The sequence below is a fragment of the Penaeus monodon genome, chromosome 7, assembly GCF_015228065.2.
Source record: "Penaeus monodon isolate SGIC_2016 chromosome 7, NSTDA_Pmon_1, whole genome shotgun sequence".
Taxonomy (NCBI): domain Eukaryota; kingdom Metazoa; phylum Arthropoda; class Malacostraca; order Decapoda; family Penaeidae; genus Penaeus; species Penaeus monodon.
The window spans coordinates 5199852-5221885 of record NC_051392.1 but is presented as its reverse complement, the minus strand read 5'-3'; the positions used below and the strand labels follow the sequence as shown (position 1 = coordinate 5221885).

Below are 22034 nucleotides of genomic sequence, written 5' to 3'. Positions count from 1 at the left end.
TCCATCCTCTCATTTTGTTTTATTTACTTCTCTTCCATTCCAATACTCCCTTTATCAACTCTCTTCTACTCTCTTTATCAACTCCCTTTCTTCTCCCCTTTCTTCCTCTCTATTCTATCCCCTTCCATTTAATCAACTTTTCCTCCATCCCCTTTACATATCTTGCCTTCCTCCAACCCCATCCCGCACTCAATGTAATTAAGGGCGAAAAGCCAGGCGGAGGAGATCACAGTGCTAACCAACATCCCGAGCGACAGCCAATAGGTTCCTTCTTCGCTGTGTGTGTGTGTGCGTGTGTGTGTGTGTGTGTGTGTGTGTGTGTGTGTGTGTGTGTGTGTGTGTGTTGTGTGTGTGTGTGTGTGTGTGTGTGTGTGTGTGTGTGTGTGTGTTTTATACACATGTATACAGCCACTCAGTCGACACAGCGAAGGACAAAAACCAATCGTTGTTACTGTCAGCGGACTCTCTCGATTTTCGACGGAGCCTGGGATGGGCTGTTTGGGGCTTTTATGTCGGCGGGTTGGTCTTTTTGGTCGCTGTGTCGGTCTTTTTGGTCGCTGTGTCGGTTTGTCGGTTTTTCGGTCGGAGTGTCGGTTTGTCTGTTGGTGTGTCGGTTTGTCGGTTGGTGTGTCGGTTTTTCGGTTGGTGTGTCGGTCTGTCGGTCGGTGTATCGATCTGTTAGTCTTTCAGTCGGTGTGTCAGTCTGTCGGTCTAGTGTCGGTCTGTCGTTGAGTTTTGCCGAGCCACTCAAACCGACGAATCAAGGTTAGCCGAGCCTTTCTCTAAAAGTTTGTCGCCTTAACTTTTCTTGCTGTGTGTGTGCGATGCTGTTTCTTCGTCTTCTTCTCCTTCTTTCTCTTCTTCTTCTTCCCTTTTCTTTCTTCTTCTTCTTTCCCTTCTTCTTCTTCTTCTTCTTCTTCTTCTTCTTCTTCTTCTTTCTTCTTCTTCTTCTTCTTCTTCTTCTTCTCTTCTTCCTCTTCTTCCTCTTCTTCTTCCCCTTCTTCTTCTCCTCCTCTTCTTCTCCTTCCTCTTCTTCTTGTTCTTCTTTTCTATGATAGGTCACCTTAACTTTATCCACTTTATCGACGTCCTCGGTTAACGCGCTTGGATATTGGGTTATCATCGCTTGGGTATGATATATGTGCCCTGTGTGTTCTTATCTTGCTATTAAATAAATGTTACTGTGCACACACACACGCGCGCGCACATACACACAAACACATACAAACAAACACACATACACACACATACACACACATACACACACATACACACACACACACACACGCACACACACAGCAACACAGACACGCGCGCGCACACATACACACACACACACACACGCACACACAGACACGCGCGCGCACCACACACACACACACCACACACACACACACAACCAACACACACACACACACACACACATGCACACACACACACACACATGTATACATATGTGTCTGTGTATCTATCTATTTATCTATATAGATAGATATAGATACGTATATATATATATATATATTTATATATATATATATTTATATATATATATAATATATATATAATATATATATATATAATATATATTATATATATATATATATATAATCAATATATATATATATATATATATATATTATATACATATATATATATATATATATATATATATATATATATATATATACACATGCAATTTATATGGAAAAGTAATATCCTTCCCTGACCGGACTTGTACCTCGGCTACTCCAGGTCTGACACGGAGGACAACCATAACACACGACCCACTAAAAGGAGCACTGCATTATTAAATTTTTCATAAATCTCTCAGTACCTCTGACTTAGGCTTTGAATTTCTATATCAGCATCTACCGAGTGGTCACAGGGAGTGTTTGTGATACTATCATGACTCTAGTATGAGTTTATAGACAAGGTCTATAGAGTTAGTGAGATCCTAGTTGCACACACTTTTTAGTGGATCGTGTGGTATGGTTGGTTTAGTTCTGGTCTTCCGCGTCGTACCTGGTGTGACCGAGAGATATGTGTGTGTGTGTGTGTGTGTGTGTGTGTGTGTGTGTGTGTGTGTGTGTGTGTGTGTGTGTGTGTGTGTGTGTGTTTTGATGAATATAAGTATATGCTTGTATTCGTATATATATTTCTTTCATCAATTCTTTCTTTCTTTCCTTATTTTTTGTTTGCATTCAGACTGCAAGCGTTTGCCCCATGACCCGCACTTTACTAATGGATCTGCACTTAGGCGCACTTGGGGGGCAGGACCTGTTGATTTCTTTTCCCCACAAGAACTCACCGTGCCAAAGACTGCGTGCCTGTTGAGATATCGGCGAAAAATACCTCCCGTATCCCACTCGCGGCTGCCACGGACCCAGTGATATAACAAACAACTTAATGTGGCAGTGGGAGGTAAGGGTTGAGGAGGCGTGTGTATATGTGATGTTCAGAAGGAAAGCAGAGGAAGGGGAGGGAGAAGGAATCGAAGAAAATTATATAAGTAAAGATTTTTTTTTTTTCATTCTACGCCTGTTCTCTTCATTTCTCTTTATCTTGTATAATGTATTTATCCATCTATGCAGACATATTTATTCATTTGTTATTCATAGATCTATAGATATAAGTGTTTATGAATGCGTGTATTACTATCCCTTCAGCCTTCTATTCCTTTTCACTCATATTCTTAAAATCATCTACTTATCTCTTCTCTCACTCAATCATTATTCAACCCAATTCAGAAAATTCCTTTGTTTCCCAATCATTACATCATCTCTCTCTCCCTTCCCCTCTTCCAAGGCAAAATAATAATACCTCATCTATATTTCTCTATATCTTTATTCATCAACACTATATGAACATACAGATCATATGTGATATTAGAGAAAAAGGGGAGAAAATGTAGAATTCACATCATATTCAAAGCTATTGTAACTTGGGGAAGGGGGGGTGGGGAATAATGCAAAAATGCAATAAACAAGATGGGGAATTTCAAGGAAGATGAAGATGAAAGCGAAAAAAAATATGTGATGATAAGATGTAATGCAGATAATGTGATAATGAAAGGGAAAAAAAATGTAGATGGGATGACGTAATTGATTAATTAGCATACTGATTTCTCATCAAATGAATTCAAATCAGATATTTGATACTCGTGATAATAATATAAAAAAAAGCTCCTGCTCTGGTAAGCGACTGGGAAGATTATCCATAAAAAAAAGATTATTCATGTTTATACTTTGGTATTTTATCTTAAACACTCAGGCTCCGATTAAATACGATAATCAACTGAAAGAATTAGTTACGTTATAATGTAAGGCCAAAAAAAAAAGTTGTTTGTGTGTGTTTACATTTGGTTCTTGTGTTGCCGGTTTGTGTGTGTGTGTGTGTGTGTGTGTGTGTGTGTGGATCTGTGTGGATCTGTGTGGATCTGTGTGGATCTGTGTGGATCTGTGTGGATCTGTGTGGATCTGTGTGGATCTGTGTGGATCTGTGTGGATCTGTGTGTGTGTGTGTGTGTGGATCTGTGTGTGTTTGTGTGTGTATCTGTGTGTGGATCTGTGTGTGTGTGTTTTATACACATGTATACATTTATATACGGATGCAAATGGAGGATATCCACCTTTTCTTGAACACATTCAGGTAGAAACATCTTTTAATTTACACGCTACGCTATTATACATTTTAAAAGAAGTTTCCACTTTGAATAATACACTCTGACACAAGACACAAGAGATATGAACTTTGTTCTTCACTGAACAATAACATTTTCATACGTGTTTTGTTGAATTGCTTATTTACACCTAAAGTTTTTTTGTTTTCTTTCTGTTTATTTTGTTTTATTATCGTTTATTATATTTTCCTTGACACTGATACGATTAATTGCGAGAACACACTGATTATTTTTAATGTTTCAGATTACATTGTTTATCCTCTCTGTCGAGTTTCTGTTTTGTGATAAAATCATAATTTCACTGAAGAATCCCGCTTATTAGGTTGTACACTGAATCTTCATTTCTATCTCTTCTTCTCTTTCTTCTTCTTCTCTCTCTCTCTCTCTCCTTTCTCTCTCTTCTTTCTCTCTTCTCTTTCTCTTCTCTCTCTTTCTCTTCTCTCTTTCTCTCTCCTTTCTTCTCTTCTCTTCTCTCTCTCTCTTCTCTCTCTCCTCTCTTCTCTCTCTCTCTCTCTCTCTCTCTCTCTCTCTCTCTCTCTCTCCCTCTCCTCCACAAGGCCTCCTACAGCCTACTGACGGTGGAGGGCGGACAGGTCTCCTTCGTCGAGTGCGAGGGTGAGGCTGAGACCACAGTCGAGTCGGTCACGTGAGACGCCCTTGAGATCCTCCTCGACTTCCGCAGGGACCCCTCGCCCACGCCCACGCCCACGCTCACGCTGCCCATCACACCTCCTCCTCCTCCTCCTCCTCCTCCTCCGACGCCTCCGACGCCTCCGACGCCGATGCTGGAGAGATCAAGGTCCCCCTCGTGGTCCTGGAGGTAACCTCTGACCCGACATCGCTTGAGGCTGTGGAAGGTGGCGACGAAGGGAGGCCAGACCTGCGGGGTGGAAAGGGGAGGGAGGGGTCAGTGGCTGGGTGGGGGAGAGGGGGAAGGGAGGGAAAAGGGAGGAAGGAGGGAGAGGGTGGGGTGACTGGGTGGGGTAGAAAGAGGGGGAAGGGAGGAAGGGAGGAGAGGGTGGGGTGGAAAGAGGGGGAAGGGAGGGAGGGAGGGAAAGGGGAGGGAGGGTTGAGTGGGGTGGAAAGAGGGGGGGAGGGAGGGAGGGGGGAGAGAAGGTGGGAGGGAGGGAAAGAGGTAGGGAGAGAGGGGGTGAGTGTGTGGGTGGAAAGAAGGAGGGAAAGAAAGAGAGAGAGAGAGGTAGACAGATAGAGAGAAAGAAAGAGATAGAGAGAGAGAGGGGATAAACAGACAGACAGACAAACAGACTGAGTCAAAGAGAGAATAACATTAAAATTAAATAAATAAAAATTAAATCCACCGACAGCAACAAATACAAACAAAATAACCGAATAAAAAAAGGTCAAAACAACAACATTAACGAAACACCAAAACAACAACAACAACAAACACACTAACATCCAAACGATAAACAACAACCAATAAATCAACGAAAAAAAACAAAAAAACAAAACAAAGTAAAAGCATAAACAACAACAACAGTAACTTACCTCCCTTGGCCTGGCTGAGAGCAGGATCATCGGGTAAACGCAGGTAAGAGCCAAGATTTTCAGCCAGTATGACATTACCTGAGGATTAGAAGGATTAATTAGAGATACTACGAATGGGATAAAGGATAATGAATGATAGGAAATAATGATTATGGACGAGGATGGGTGAATATGGTGGGTAATGATAGGTTAAAAGATAGGTGGCGGCCGAAGTGGCAGAGGTATGCAAAGGAAGAAAAACAGAACAGGAAAAAAATCGGATACCACACGAGGAATAACGAATACAAAAAAAAAATCTGTATAAATAATGAAAGAAATATCAACCAAAAGTTGCAAAATACGTGCATGACTGCATGATGTAGGCACATAATGTAATTTGTAAACTGATCTTAGATTTTAATATTCTTTCCATGTTTATCGCCACGTCTTTAGACTAGTAATATACTTATGCATCTTCCACTGAATGTGTGCACACCCTTAATGAATGTGTACATGTTGCATTCAATGTGTACACATGGTTCATGAATGTTTACAGCTTAAATCCAACGTATACACGCACTTGGTGAATGTGTACACGGTTGAATTAAATATGTACACACGCATGATGTAGGTATTATATGGACATGTTTGATTTGATGTATCCACTTAATGAATGTGTTAACGTTTCTTGTACACATGGTTAAGGAATATGTAAACGTTTTAATCAGATGTGTACACACATTTCATACTTGAGAACACGGACATAATGAATGTGTACACACATTTAGAATGTGCATACACGTTCAATTAAATGTACGCACACACTTAATGAATGTGTACACTTTTGATTAAATGTACACACACACACACACACACACACACACACACACACACACACACACACACACACACACACACACACACACACACACACACACACACACACACACACACACACACACACACAAGGTTTATAACTGTTTAGACATATTATTCTTTACAAGTGAAAACAAAAATTTATAGGCTTGTAAGCAAGAATAACTTGTTAAGAAACGGGAGGATCTACAGTGTAAAGTCTTGAAATAAATTGTGTATCAATATCATTGATATTGATTATAATGATACTAGTAATAGTAATGTTGGTGAAGATATTGGTTTTAGTGACAACGATGCTACTAGTATTACTATTGATACTGGTGGTGATAACAAATTAATAACAATAATGATGGCATAGTGGTAATAGTAGTGGTAGTAGTGGTAGTAGTAGTAGTAGTAGTAGTAGTAGTAGTAGTAGTAGTAGTGGTAGTAGTAGTAGTAGGAGGAGGGGAGGAGGAGGAAAAGTAGCAGTTGTTGTTTTAGAAGTAGCAGCTGTAGTAGTAGTAGTAATAGTAGTAGGCAGTTGTTGGTAGTAGTAGGTAGTAGAAGCAGCAGCATCAGTAGCAGAAGTAGTAGTAGCAGAAATAGTAGGTACTATAGCAGTAGAATTATTAATAAAAATGCCATTAGCAATAACAATTTTATTAGTAATCATGAGTAACCTTCTAGCATCCTCAATAACTTACATGAAAATAAAGACACACGAAATTCTTCCCAGTTATAAATGTGACTCCTATTAACTTTTTATATATAATTTTTCTTTCTCTCTTTCTTTCTTTCTTTCTCTCTTTCTTTCTTTCTTTCTTTTTTTCTTTTCTTTTCTTTTCTTTTCTTTTCTTTTCTTTTCTTTTCTTTTCTTTTCTTTTCTTTTCTTTTTCTTTTTCTTTTTCTTTTTCAGAACAAGATTCAATAGATGGTGCGTGTTCCTTCGTTGGCGTTATTTTGTCTGCGTTATTGTTATCATTATTATCATTATTATTACTATTATCGTGGTGTCAATGTCACTATCACTGCTCTATTGTTATCATCATCAATATTATTATTATAAAGATCATTAGCATTATAATCGTTATTATTATCAACAAAATCGTTATTATCGTTATCATTGTCACTACCATTTTTATTATCATTTATCATTACAATTATTATCATCATCATTATTATCATTATCATTACTAGAAGTATCATTAGTGTCACCGTTACTACTACTGTTATTATTATCATTATCATTATTATTACTATTGATACCACTACTACTAATTATTATTATCATTATCATTATCATTACTATAGTTATCATTATCATCACCATTATTATCATTACCATTATTACTATCACTATCATTATCATTATGATTACTTTTCAAAATTACTATTATCATAATGTGTGCGTTTGTCCCTGTATCCTTTGTTTGTATTTGTATCCAATCCACTAATACAAAGGAAGAGAAAAAAAGAAAATGAAGAAAATAAATTCAAATATTGGCGGGTACCCTTTGTTAATTCCTCCAATTTTTTTTTTTTTTTTTTTTTTTTTAAGGAGATCTATATACACATGACTCTGCAAATCGCTCTTAAGGTCGATTTTCCCCTCTCTGGAAGACGGGGATGTGAACCTTATTGCGGAGACGCTAGCTTTAAAACATGGTCGATTCTAAATGTTTATTTCCTGGAACAAATTCATAGTTTTTTTTTCTTTCTTTCTTTCTTTTTCTTGGTTGATTTCAGTCGAGCTAAGCTTTGAGAGAGTTCGGAAACAAATAAAATTAGTTAATTTTTACTTCGCGAAAATGTTAACTCCCCGAAAATAAAGATATTACACAAGTGGATTAAAAGTAAACAAAATGTGCGAACGCCATCAGCTTGCACTGTTTGCCTATCCGGATTTTTTCTCTTTTTTTTCTTATCAGCTTTACGTCACGTAACAAATATATACCCCCCCCCACACACACTAAAAAAAAAAAAAGATAGAGTGAGAATGAGAATGAGAATGAGAATGAGAATGAGAGTGAGAGTGAGAGTGAGAGTGAGAGTGAGAGTGAGAGTGAGAGTGAGAGTGAGAGTGAGAGTGAGAGTGAGAGTGAGAATGAGAGTGAGAGTGAGAATGAGAATGAGAATGAGAGTGAGAGTGAGAGTGAGAGTGAGAGAGGAGAGAGAAAATTAAAATCTCAAAACGCTTTTTTTTCTTCTTCTTCTTTTCTTTTTCTTTTTTTTTCTTCTCCTTTCTTCTTAACTCGAATGAATAATTTAGCATGCGATTCATGAAAAAAATGGAGATTGGTTGACTCTTCTTTGAGGGGGGGGGGGGGGTATACGCGGCGGCACGAGGAGAATGAAACAAAGGAAGGTATAGCGACTTCTTTACCGGGTTGGGCGCCCGCTTTTCTCTCTCTCTCCTGTCTTTCGCTTTGTGCCTTTCTCTTTGTGTCTTTCTGTCTCTCTCTTGTCTTTCTCTCTGTTTTTTTCGCTTTGTGCCTTTCTCTTTTTTTCTTTTCTTTTTCTTTTTCTTCTTTCTTTTCTTTTTCTTCTTTCTTTTTCTTTTTCTTTTCTTTCTTTTCTTTCTCTTTCTTTTTCTTTTTCTCTTCTCTTCTTTCCTCTCTCTCTCCTTTCTCTCTTCTCTCTCTCTCTCTCTCTCTCTCTCTCTCTCTCTCTCTCTCTCTCTCTCTCTCTCTCTCTCTCTCTCTCTCTCTCTCATCCTCTCCTTCGAAAACACAACTAACCATAATCATTTTAATCCCATATTCTAATCAAAATCACAATTAAAGGGAAAGAGAGAGTATAAACATCCGGTCTCTTTTTTTTTTTTTTTTTTTTTTTATTACACACAACGTTCATAAGTCTCGCGAGCAAAAAAAATAAATAAAGAAATACATAAAAAAATAGATAAAAAGATAAATAAATAGATAAATAGATAAATAAATAAATAAGTAAATAAATTCATAAATAAATAAATAAATGAATGAATGAATGAATGAATAAATAAATAAATAAATAAATAAATAAGTAAATAGATAGATAGATAAATAAATAAATAGATAAATAAATAAATAAATAAATAAATAGATTAATTAATTAATTAATTAATTAAATTTAAATTAAATCAAATGAAACGAAAAACAAAAGCAGTCGTATCCGGTCTTGTGATTGCTGTGGTGTCAAAGAAATTCTTTGTCTGAAATTCTTTGGTTTCTGGTGACAGGACGGGCGGCTTCGCATTACGCCGGTGCTTATTTAACAAATTTTAAACATTTTTAAACAAGTTTGATTTTTTTTTTAGGCTCGTTTCCTGATGTGGTTAATGCGTGATTCTGTTTTTTTTCTTTTTTTCTTTTTTTTTCTTTCTTTCTTTCTTTCTTGTTGTTATTAGGGTACATATATATTTGGGTGATGGATATGCTTGAATATCCTGTAATATATATATTTTCTTTTTTCTTCTTCTTCTTCTTCTTCTTCTTCTTCTTCTTCTTCTTCTTCTTCTTCTTCTTCTTCTTCTTGTCTCTCTCTTTTTTTTCTTCTTTTTTTTCTTCTTCTTCATATCCAAGCCAATGATTTACTTGTATATAAGCTCCTTATACTACACAAAAATAGGTTGATAGGTTAATGGCAAAGGACCCACGAGCGGCTGTGACGTCATAAGCCACCGAGCTCGGTAACAGGATCTTGATATTGAGTGACAGGGAGTGTGGTTTACTGTTATTTTCTTGTTTAATTTTCTCTCTCAGAAGCAATATTATTATCATTAAGTTTTTGTTGTTATTATTAGCTGTAGTATATTCTACTGTTCTTATCATTAGTTATTGTTGCTTTGGTTATCACCGATATCGTTTGTTTGTTTTTTTTTTTTTTTTTTTTTTTTTTTTGTCTTTCTTCTCGTAATTATTGTTTCGTTAGCATATCCTTTAAAAAAAACGGTTCTTATTATTTACTCTTATTCTTTATTCATTCATTCTATTCAATGTGCCTGTTTTTTTTTCCCTTAAACTTTTTTTGTGTTTTCTTAAAAGTATGGAAATTGGCGAGAGTGGGAAAGGCGTAGGAAGAGGGGGGAGGGGGAAGAGGGAGAGGGGGAGGAAGGTGGGGAATAAGAGAGACGGGAAGAGGAGGGACGATGGACAGGAGGGAGAGGGGGAGGAGGATAGGAAGGGAGAGAGAGGGAGAGGGGGAGGGAGAGGTATAGGGAGAGAGGGAGAGGGGGTGGGATGAGGAAAAGGGAGAGAGGGAGAGGTAAAGGGAGAGAGGGGGAGGAGGATAGGAAGGAGAGAGAGAGAGGGAGAGGGGGAGGCAGAGGTAAAGGTATATAGTGAGAGGGGAAGCCTGAATTGAGTCTGGCGGTGGATATGAAGAGTGAGAGGAATGAAAATGAGAAGAAATAGCCAGGAGGGTAGGATTTAGGATTGTTCAAGATAGGCTATTAAGAAGGAGTTAAGGAGTATACGACTTGCGCAGAGGGGGAAGGGGAGAGAGGATAGGAAGGAGAGAGAAAGGCAAACAGGGAGTGGAAAGGAGGAAGGAAAAAAAGCGAAGAGGGTAAGAGCATGGAAAAGGGAAAAAGAGCAGTAGGAGGAAATTATTGAGGGAGGGAGAGAGGGTAAGAAGAAAGAGGGAATGGGAGAGGGAAGGAAGGAAGGGAAGAGGGAGGATTCAAGGGGTAACTAATGGAAAGAGAGAAAGAATCGAGAGAGAGAGATAGATAGATAGATAGATAGATATAGATAGAGACAGAGAGACGAGAGAGAGAGAGAGAGCCAGGAGAGAGGAGAGAGAGAGAGAGAGAGAGAGAGAGAGAGAGGAGAGAGAGAGAGAGAGAAAGAGAAGAGAGTAAAATGTATTATATATATATAGATATATGATTTATATATATTATATATATATATATAATATATATATATAAACATGAAATTTTCCTCTTTCCCTAGATTACCTACAATGACACCTATTACCACATCTTGCAAACAGTAATCTAAATTCTCAATACTCGACTTTTTCATTATTGCCCCGAGATGATAATCACTTATCATCCCGATGTTCCATAATGAATTTGCATATGAATCTTCCCAGATACAATTTTTTTTTTTAATCATGTAATAAGTTCCATGCCTTAAGGAAGATAAAACGGTTTAATCGGGCTCTTTAATTCTGGTAATTATATGTGTGTTATATCTTTTTTGTTTTCTCTTTTTCTATTTTCTTTTCTTTTCTTTCTTTCTTTAGTTTTATTTTGAAAAGTAAGAAAGTTCCTGTCTTTGAGAACGTGACTTTCTGTAATATTATTAGAGTATAAAAAGATATTAATTTTCATTTTTTTTAATGTTATATATGAAAATGCAGTTAAGAAATAATTAAAATCAAAAAGAACTAAAAAATATGACTCACTACAATCCATTTTTTCATAAGTTCAATTACAACGAGAAAAACATAATACGATATCAATGAGTAACGTTGACCTTGTTAACATTTATGAATTGTATACTACTGCCAACCAGCATGTTCATGTTGCACTGCAAACTGTGCCCGGATACAATTACGCATTGATACGAGCAACATGAGCTTGAAAAAAAGAGAGTCGGAAAACCAAGTAAAAATTTTTCTGACTTGTTGTGAAATCCTAATTCAAATCGTGATCTTTAATTTTTCATTTATCTATTTTTCTTAGTCCACGCGCAATAAACATAATCAAGGCGCAACTCTGGAATGAAAATATACGGCAGAAGCTGCTCTTTACATCAGCATCACTTTTAAAAGCACTAAGGTAAGCAAAGGCACGATTGGGAACTTATCAGACATTAGACATATAAGTATGCTGCTGTTCGGAAAAGAAGGAAAGAAAAAAAAAGTGTTTTTCTTTCTTGGACATGCTGATCGTGAGCAGAAAGATAAGCAAGTATTTTTTTTAATCATTAGTCCCGCTATGTTACTATCCTCAGTATTTCTCCGTCATAAAGCATTTACTTTTTAGAAAATGAGTGTCAGAACTCAAGTATTATAAATCATCACTAATGTCCTCTTCCCTCCAGTGCGTATTTAAACTCATGCGACTTTAGCTACCGATTTATATGTAATAATGTCAGTACCCACGTAATATTGCAACTTCCTTACAGATCAACAGTAACGTCTACTTCTCCTCACCAATGCGTCTTTGAACTCATGAGACTTTGGTTACCGATATATATATATTATATATTATATATATATATATATATTATATATATATATATATTATATATATATATATATATATATAGTATGTGTGTGTGTGTGGTGTGGGGTGGTGTGTGTGTGTATAATGTTTGTCGTAGCGGAAGGGTTAACTCTGGTGTTTCTGAATCAGTTGCTGAAGTTTTTTCCTCAAGTTTTTCAACAACTGTTAATCTTGCTGATGGCATTGCTAATGTTATTAATAAGTATGTAGCAACGTTAGTACGGTAACCCTCTTCTCACGTAGGCCTAAAACAGATGGTGTAATTCAAAGTGACTTTGATTGAGCAATACTTTTGTGAAAAGAATATTGTTCGTAATGCACCAAGGATCAAAACAAAAGTAAGAAAGTTAGTTCTTCCTTAGAAAAAAAAATCTTTAGAAGTAATACAACAGGTTAACAACAAGAAGCCCCCATGCCTAAAGAGAAGCATGTTGCAAGAGCGTGAACGTGTATCACAAAAGTCTCAGTTTAATCAGTTATCAGTGTATAAACGCCAAGCTGATACACGAAGGCCACCCACGGACTAGCCTGAAGTACAGATGTTTGATGTTTACCCAAAGGAGTACGAACATAGAATTTTAAAAGAATAAATGAAGACCTTTTTTATAAGCTGGAATCCTTCCTAAAAAAACTTGTGTTATGTATATATATTTTACAAATAATTCCCATTAATAGTTTTTTTTTTAAAATAGGGTATGGGCCCCTCGTTCTAACAATCTGTAATTTAGTATGTCACTTAATGCAAAGATTGGAAAAAAGGTATAATTACACGATATTTTAGGGAACATGGATTTTAGTAAAGAGCGCCGGTATGTGAGAAACGCAAACACGAAGCGAAGCTACAAAAAGTCTCTAATTTTTTTAGAAAAAAAAAATCTACTTGCATTCTTTCCTACTAGAAAATTTGCCATTCCTATTACCCTCTCTCTCTCTCACACACCCTATATATATATATATTATATTTATATATTAATATAATATGTATATCTATATATTATGTATATAATATATGTTTATTATTATATATAGTATACATATGTATCATATATAATATGTATATATATGTTACACATAGGTATACATATATAATGTATCATTTATATGTATAACATATATATATGTTACATATATATGATGTATACATTATATGTATACATATAGATATTATACTATATAATAGATGTTATACTATATATATGTAATACATCTCTATCTGTAATTTATCCATATAAAATTTTATACTGTACTAATATATATGTATACAGATATATAATGTCTACATTAGGGAGCCTGGCAACGGTATTCCCTGATTTAGTTATCTAGCCCTTACACCCTCAGGGGCCCCTGAGGTGGACTGTTTTATCCCCAACATAATCCGGCTTACATGGCCATTAATGAGAAACTTATCTCCACTATTAGTGGCAATGAGGCTTGCACCTTTATCCAATACGCCCCAAGATGTAACTCATCCGATTCCCTGACTCCAGGCTCTCCTTTACACGGCTCCGAACACTTCACAACTACCCCCTCCTCAATGCCACTAGTACAGTCGCCACCAACCAATCTAAGGAACATTCCACTCTCCCGCACGCTCAACTTCATCACCTCTACCCCCACAACCTCCACCATAACCACCCCATCCTCCCCTTATTAATAACCTTACAGCCTTATTGCCCACCTCCCATAACCTACCTCCCTCAACCCTACTCCATCGTCACGCACCCCCCCGTCGACTACCCCTATCACTACAACATATTGAATACCCTCTTCATTCGCAGCCAATGGGACCGATTTTTTCGTGATCCCTCCACAGCTCCCTACTCTTACAACACCCTTCTTCTCCAACAATGTCTCCAAAAACAAGTAGGTAAAGTCTCTTTCCGTATCGCCAGACCGCGACGCTCCCGTCTTGTCACAGTACCATCCGAAAACAAGCTATCGCATTACAAAACTAACAGACATATATGTACGCCCATCCTTGGCAGACACCCCATCCAACCGCTTAATAGTTGCACCGAATTTCAATCTCCCCAGCAATTGCCCATCTTATGACAAGATTGGTCAGATTGTGAGAAGACCTACTTGCCTGTCTCACGACTATGATGCAACGTCAGTACAAAGCTACCCTTCCCCCCAGAGGGTAATCGAATTAACCCCACTAACATATACAAAATTACCTTCCGTAGACATGACTTCCCTTTACGTCCTATATAGGAGGAGAATCCTCCCTGTTCGTCCATACAACCTCCTCCACGTCAGTGCCAAAATTGTTGGGCGTCTAGGACACCAGCCAAACATCGCCGTTCCACAGCCGATGCCCACTAGTGTGCCCACCTGGCCCTACCCGATCTACTGCCCCTGCACAATCCGCACATGAAATGTGGCAACTGTGGCGGCCCCCAAATGTAATTTTATAGGGGCTGTCCACCTACAATTTGGACGTCTGAGGTAGCAACTCTCGATTCAAACTTGGACTCACACTCGTGAAGCCTAGACAAGAATCACGTCGACCGTGGTTCTCTCTTACCTCCTTACTCCAGTAAACTGCTCATTCTACCATTCTCCTAAACCTACCCGCCATACATCTAACCCCCCTCTTCTACTCCTACCTTCCCCGCAAACTCTTTTGCCATCCTAAATCCAGACACTCCAATCTCTACTCCATATCTCATCACCACCACAACCCCAACACCTCCCCTCTCCCTCCTCGCACTACCCGTAACAGACACAGAACAAACGTTCCCCCGACCCTCTTCCGTTCCCCTACCAAACAATCCACCTCCACCTTCCTTTACTTCCTTTGCTTGAGACACCAGTCCTCGCTTTCCCCCCCTCACAAGAAATCCTATATTTCCCAAACTCCGCAACCAACTCAGAGAAGAAACCTTGAGATATTCAACTATTACCTATTAAACTGAACTCAACCTCCACATCTTACAACTCCTGCCTCCTTCCACACTCCAAGTAACTGCTGCTATCCTCCTCCTCCTAACGATATCCCCCCTACACCCAATCCTCCTCCCCCTCCGCACACAGCCCATCCCCCCCAACCCCAACCCCGCCCACATTATCCCTCCCACCATCCCCTCTATCCCTTCCACTCCCTCCTGGATACACACGTGATCCCTTATTCACAGTATGCCCCTTCCTCAGGGACCCTCCATCTCCTAATACCCCTCCTATAGAACACCACTCCACACCTCTCCCATCTCAGACCTCTCAGTCCTTTTCACCCTCTAGCTGCTCCCCCTCAAAATCGTAAAAGTATAACTATCCTTCATTGGAATATTCGCGGTTTCCGCTCCACAGACTGACCTCGTCATATTCCCTATAGTCCATCTATGTATGCCTTCAAGAGACCTTTCTAACCACATCCTCCAATACCAATCCCCAATTATCATTTTCTCATCCATACTTATCAGCTAAAACACCTTATGTCACACCTCCCTTTCAAACCGAATGTCCTTGCACAGTTTCCGTACTCTTCCTTGTTTCTTATGTAATGTTTCCCCTTTCAATCCCACACATCCTATTATCGGTGCCCACGTGTTTTGAAACACCCGTTACCCTCTGCTTTCCGCCATCTATCTCCCTTTCACCGACGCTCAACGACGCGACTCCCCAACCTATCATACCTCATTTCAGAATCCCAACTTACATGCTTCACACCCTATTCTCTTTCCTCAAACGTATAAGCATATCCTTCATCTAATCTAACTCTTACCACACCCGACCCTAACCCCTTTTTCACATCACCAATCCTTTGCCCATCTTAGACACTAATCACTAAACTCAACCCACCCTTCCCAAACATTACTATAGTGCTACATGAACCTTAGGATTTCTAGCACTTTCTCTTGCTTTTAACCATTACCATTAACCAATATATAATATTGTATACCATATATATATATGTATATATACATATATATATGTATATATTCTGTATATATATGTATATAATATAGATGTATATATATGTAATATATATTTATATATATGTATATATATTGTGTATATATAGTAATATGTATTATATATATATATAGATTGTATATATATATATGTTATATATATATATGTATATATAGATGTTAAGTTATATATATTATATATATATATATATATTTTATATGGATATGTATATGTATTGTAGATATATATAGTATATATACTATTACTAATATATATATATTATAATATATATGTATATATATTCTATATATATATATCTTTATGTTTATATATAATATAATATATATGTGTGTGTGTGTGGTGTGTGTGTGTTTTGTTGTGACGTGCGTGTTGGAGTTGGAGGATGACAGAAGATCAAATCAGAGGGGATGTGTAATTTAAGAATTACGTTGTTGTTTTTTTAAGATTACGAGAGAAGAGATACCTTGCATCTAAGTGGGAATGTGCCAACCACTTGAATATCTCCAAATTTTCAAAAGGAATGAAAAATATTTAGCTTTTAGACTTTATTATACAAATAGTTTATAACCCCAATGTATTAACTTGGTCTCTCATACCTATTATCTATCTGTGTGTCTATTTCTCTTTTCTATTATCTATTTCAATTGGCTACGGTGTTTGAAAGGTATCCCTCCCCCCCCCCTTACTAACATCGAAATTCAAGGGAGGGAGGGCGGCGAGAGGCATCGTAAGAGAATACCAAGTTTATGTGAGTGTGTATATATACGTGTTTTTTTTAGACACTAATTACATTACAACCCGCGTAGAGCTTACTGTACCCTCCCGGGCCCCCCCACACCACAACCACCATGATTTACATCTTTCTACTATCTCACGCATCTATCTACTTATGTATCTATTTTTGTGCTACCGCAACCCCCTCTCCCATGGTATTGTCTTAGGTTAAGCTACCTGTCCTTTTGAGTGTATATAAGCCGCTCATTTGCCGTGTAACTCCTGTGGAGTTGTTTTTTACGTTTCCTGTTAATATATTACAGAATATAGCACTGCCTACTTCACTCAAGGTGTTTGATTTTCTTTATAAATATGATATGAAACGGTAATTCGACTTATTACCTCTGGCCAAGATGCGTACAACATATAGATACACATAAAATTATGCATACCAAATATCATTTGTGTTCCGTGTTAAAATACACCGATCTTAGGCCTACATTAGGTCCTGTCAGTACTTACATCACTTCGACATGGTCACATCTATACCTCATTATGACTGAACCTCTTTAATATATAGGGTATTCGGCTTTAAGTCTATAAGAAAAACGAAGAAATAGGTCAAATTAATAGCCATTGCGTCCTAATATTTGCTATTCAAAGCTTATGTAAGTGTACTAATACTAGGTATCTCGCACGAGCGCCATTCTCATGTTATTACACAGTTTCTCAATAGGTAAGAACGTGTGTGTGTGTGTGTGTGTGTGCGTGTGTGTGTGTGTGTGTTGGTGTGTGTGTGGTGTGTGTGTGTGTGTGTGTGTTTTTGTTGTGATAGTGTGTGTGTGTGTGTGTGTGTGTGATGTGTGTGTGTGTGTGTGTGTGTGAAATGGTGGAAGGTGAAGTGTCTGGACGGAAACGAAGAGGAGTTGTCGACGAAGCAAAAGGCAAAATAGTACAAGTTATATGGCACAGAAAATAGATTTGACCTAGAACTGGCGTCCTAGATACGGCCGCTCTCACATTGATAAGATGTGAGTAGAGTGAGAGTACGGGAGGTGTGAGAGGAGTGCTCTCCACTGAAGAAGTTATGATCAAGACTTTAACTGACAGGCCCAAACGTGCCCTGATACAGTTTCATTGTGTAGAAAAAGCGGCTTCTCTGGCCACTAACTATTAACAAGCACAAAGTCCACGAATACATAGTGCGGAATTGGCCCAGCCTAGCCTTAAACCTTCAAATATACTAGACTCTCGTCATCTTTTATATGGCTTATCGGCACCCAACTTCCCCTCATGTGGACGATGTTTTAAAGTCGTGTAATGTCGGTTTCACCCGCATGTATGTTATCGTGGAATTGTGTATTCTTCCAACTTGATTCATGCTCGGCGAATACTATCCCTATCACGCTTCTCCCTCTCCCTCCCCCTCCCCCTCCCTGCCCGACTTTCTTCTCTCTCTTCCTCGGCTCACTGATCGAAGTCTCGGTCTCTCATACCTCTCTCCTGTGCTCTCGTCTCTCTCTCTCTCTCTCCTCTCTCTCAAGTCACTTCTCTCTCTCTCTCTCTGTCTTCTTCTTCTTCTTCTCGTCTTGTCTTCCTTCTTCTTCTTCCTCTTCCATTCTTCCTCTTCCTCTCCGCTTCCTCTTCCTCGTTCTCTTCCTCTTCCTCTCCTCTTCCTCTTCTCTTCCTCTTCCTTCTCTCCCTCTCTCATTCTTCCTTGTTCGGTCTCTCCCCTCCTCTCTCTCTCTCCTCATTCTCTCTCTCTCTCAACCCCTCTCTCCTTCTCTCTGCTCTCTCAGATCTCATCTCTTCTCTCTTCTCTCCTCTCTCTCTCTCTCTCTCTCTCTATGTCCCTTCCTTCCTTTCCCCTCTTCCTCTTCCTCTCTCACTTCCTCTTCTCGTCCTTTCCTCCTTCCTCTCCCTCTCCTTCTTCCTTTTCGTCTTCCTCCCCCTCCTCTCTCTCTCTCTCAGTCCATCCAGTCTCTCTCTCTCGTACATGTCTCAAGTCTCTCTCCTCTGCACTTCTCTCTCTCTCTTTCTCATCTCTCTCTCATCGATCTCTCTCTCTCTCATCTCTACTTCTCTCTCTCTCTCTCTCTCTCTCTCTCTCCCTCTCATCATCATCATCATCATCATCATCATCATCATCATCATCATCATCATCATCATCATCATCATCATTGTTGCTGGTTGTTGTGGCTGTTGTTACTGTTATTATTATTATACTAACTATACCACTTCACAATCTAATTATGATGATAAAGTATAAGTAATATAATAATGATAATATGATGATATAACAATGAACACTTATTATTATTATTACTAATATTACTATAATAATAATATAGATAATAATAATATAAAAAATTTAATAATGAGGAATAATAATAACAAATAATAATATAATGGATAAATATAATAATAATTAATAATAATAATAATAATAATAATAATAATAATAATAAGAATAATAATAATAATAATTATAATAAATAATGAATAATGATGATAGAGAAGGATAATTGATATGATATGACAGATATGATGCGAATACTCACATCACCCTAGAATATTTATGCTTATCCTGTGTTCTGAGATAATGCAATGCATATCATCGGGGCTCCTCAGGATGAATTCCGGGTACGACCTTGAAGAGTAATCTGATAATATATAATAGTGGATAAGTGATAATAATAATAGTGATAAAATGATAATTATTATTATTATTATATATTATTATTTTACTATTATTATAATTATCTATCTTATTATTATTATTATTATTATTATGATGATCGTATGATGAAGGATGATGATGATGATGATGCTGATAAGAACATGATATAATAATAATAATACTAAGTGATAAACATAATATAATAATTGATTTTATTATATATTATTATTAGTAAATTATTATTATTATTTACTTCATGTATTATATTATTTTTTATTATTACTTATTATGTAATTACTGTTTAGCTAATTACTATTAGTTATTTATTATTATATATACAGATAACTCAATAATATATTAACAACAACAATAATAATATAACAGACAAGCTAATTAAAAATAACAATAATATTAGTAGTAGTAGTAGTAGTCGTGTATCACGTACAGGTAGTAATGGACAAATATGATCTAATCAAGTAATGAATATAGTATAGTAACATAATAATTATAAATATACTAATAATAACTTAAATAAGAATAATATGAAATATAATAATCCTTAGAAATAATACTAATAATAATATGATAATAATACTAATAACTATAATACATAATCATATAATGAATAAATAATAATAACAATAATAATATAAATCATATAATAATAATAACAATAATACTCAAATCACCATTCATCACACACACATCCCACACCCGACACCACCACACACCCCACACACACTACACAACCACACACACACACACACACACACACACACACACACACACACACACACACACACACATACTCACACACAATCACCCTCCCCCTCCCCCTCCCCCCTCCACACACACACATTCCACCCCACAGAACCACCACCAACCACATCACTTACCTTGGTCCAGATAGGCACAGGCACATCAGCAGCCTGCAGCATTAGCAACACGTGGTATGGCACCATGAGCAGAACCGATGTCAGCATGGAACAGCATAGCACAGTCACTCCCATGGCTGACTTTAGTACCTGGTGGGGGGAGAGGGCGAGGCAGGCAGAGATAATGTTATTATTTTTTATTATATATATATTTTTTTTCTTTCTTTCTTTCTTTCTTTTTTCTTTTTCTTTCTTTTCTTTTCTTTTTCTTTTTTTTTTGCGGGGAGGGGGTATTCTTTACTGTTATTTGTTATTATTGTTCTGATTATTGGTGGTACTGTTGTTGTTTTAATTAAGATTATCGTAATCATAGTGGTTGTTAAAATTATGATTATTATGATAACAAAAGAAATAGCTTTATTAATGAAACTGCTACTACAACTACTAATGATGATAATAGTGATGATTATAGTGACAACACTAATATAATAATAATAATAATAATAATAATGATAATAATAATAATAATAATAATAATAACAACAATAACAGTGATGATGCTAATCATCATCATCATCATCATCACTCTTATTATAGTAATCAATAATAATAATAATGATAAGAATAACATAATAATATGATAATAACACAGCACCAACAATAATGAGAATTAAGAAAAAAATAAAACTATAATAACAAATATTCTATTTAGGACAAAAATTGGGTCACAGGCAACTCTGTCGGGAGAAAGAATATGCAAATTGGAACTGCGCAGTTGAATATATTCCTGGCATCAAATTTAGCTGAATGTCAGATCAGAAATATGGAAATAATTTTATATAGGTATTGTAGTTATTATTCATTTTATTCATAACTAGAACACGGTGGAAGAGGAAAAAATGTTACGGCTTTTAGAACCCGGATAAACTACGTTGCTATTTTTCCAGGTTTGAATTGGCGATTTTTTCCACGGTTCTTTTTTCGCGTTGATTCGTTTCTCACTAGTAATACTAATTAATTCCTCCCTCCTTCCCTTCCTAACCTTTCCTCCGCTAAGAGAAAGTTATTTTTTATAAGTTATTTTTAATAAAACTTTACAATACAAGATGATTCCTACGGCTCAATGGGAGGAAACAGGCCTAAAATTATTTCATATTAACAAAACACAATTACGGGGGGAAAAAATATGTAAAAGCCACCACTTAAAATACTTATATAATGCTCCTGCGTTCCTGAAAAAAAGAAACCAGATTCGGAAACAATTTAACCCAGAGGTCTCTGAAATGAAAGCGTTTAGTCGACCCCAATTAAAGGGTCTTGTCATTAAACTTCACGAGACACATAAAACTCGTGGGAAGGAGGGGAGGCAGAGGGTGACTTGGCTGTTTAGTGGAATAAAGATGAGGAAGAGAGAGAAAATGGGGTATAGAAAGGGAGATGAGTTTTAGGAAAGTCGGTGTGAGAGAGAGAAAATCAGGAAGGGAGAAAGAGCGATGAAGGATAGTGAGGAGGAGGATGGATAGAGAAAGAGGAGAGAGAGAGAGAGAGAGAGAGAGAGAGAGAGAGAGAGAGAGAGAGAGAGAGAGA

At 37.1% G+C, this 22034-nt stretch overlaps 1 protein-coding gene across 1 annotated transcript in view; it reads right to left on the bottom strand.

Annotated features, from left to right (window-relative positions):
- Positions 1-4166: 4166 nt before the first annotated feature.
- Positions 4167-22034, bottom strand: part of LOC119574996 (pinopsin-like) — a 62997-nt gene continuing 45129 nt past the window's right edge. Inside the window, exons 6-8 of the mRNA XM_037922308.1 lie at positions 20469-20597; positions 5189-5266; positions 4167-4559 (exon numbers count right to left, since the gene is read on the bottom strand). Of these exons, the coding sequence (XP_037778236.1) occupies positions 4242-4559; positions 5189-5266; positions 20469-20597 (525 nt within the window). The 3' untranslated portion in view covers positions 4167-4241. The remainder of the gene's footprint in view (positions 4560-5188; positions 5267-20468; positions 20598-22034) is intronic.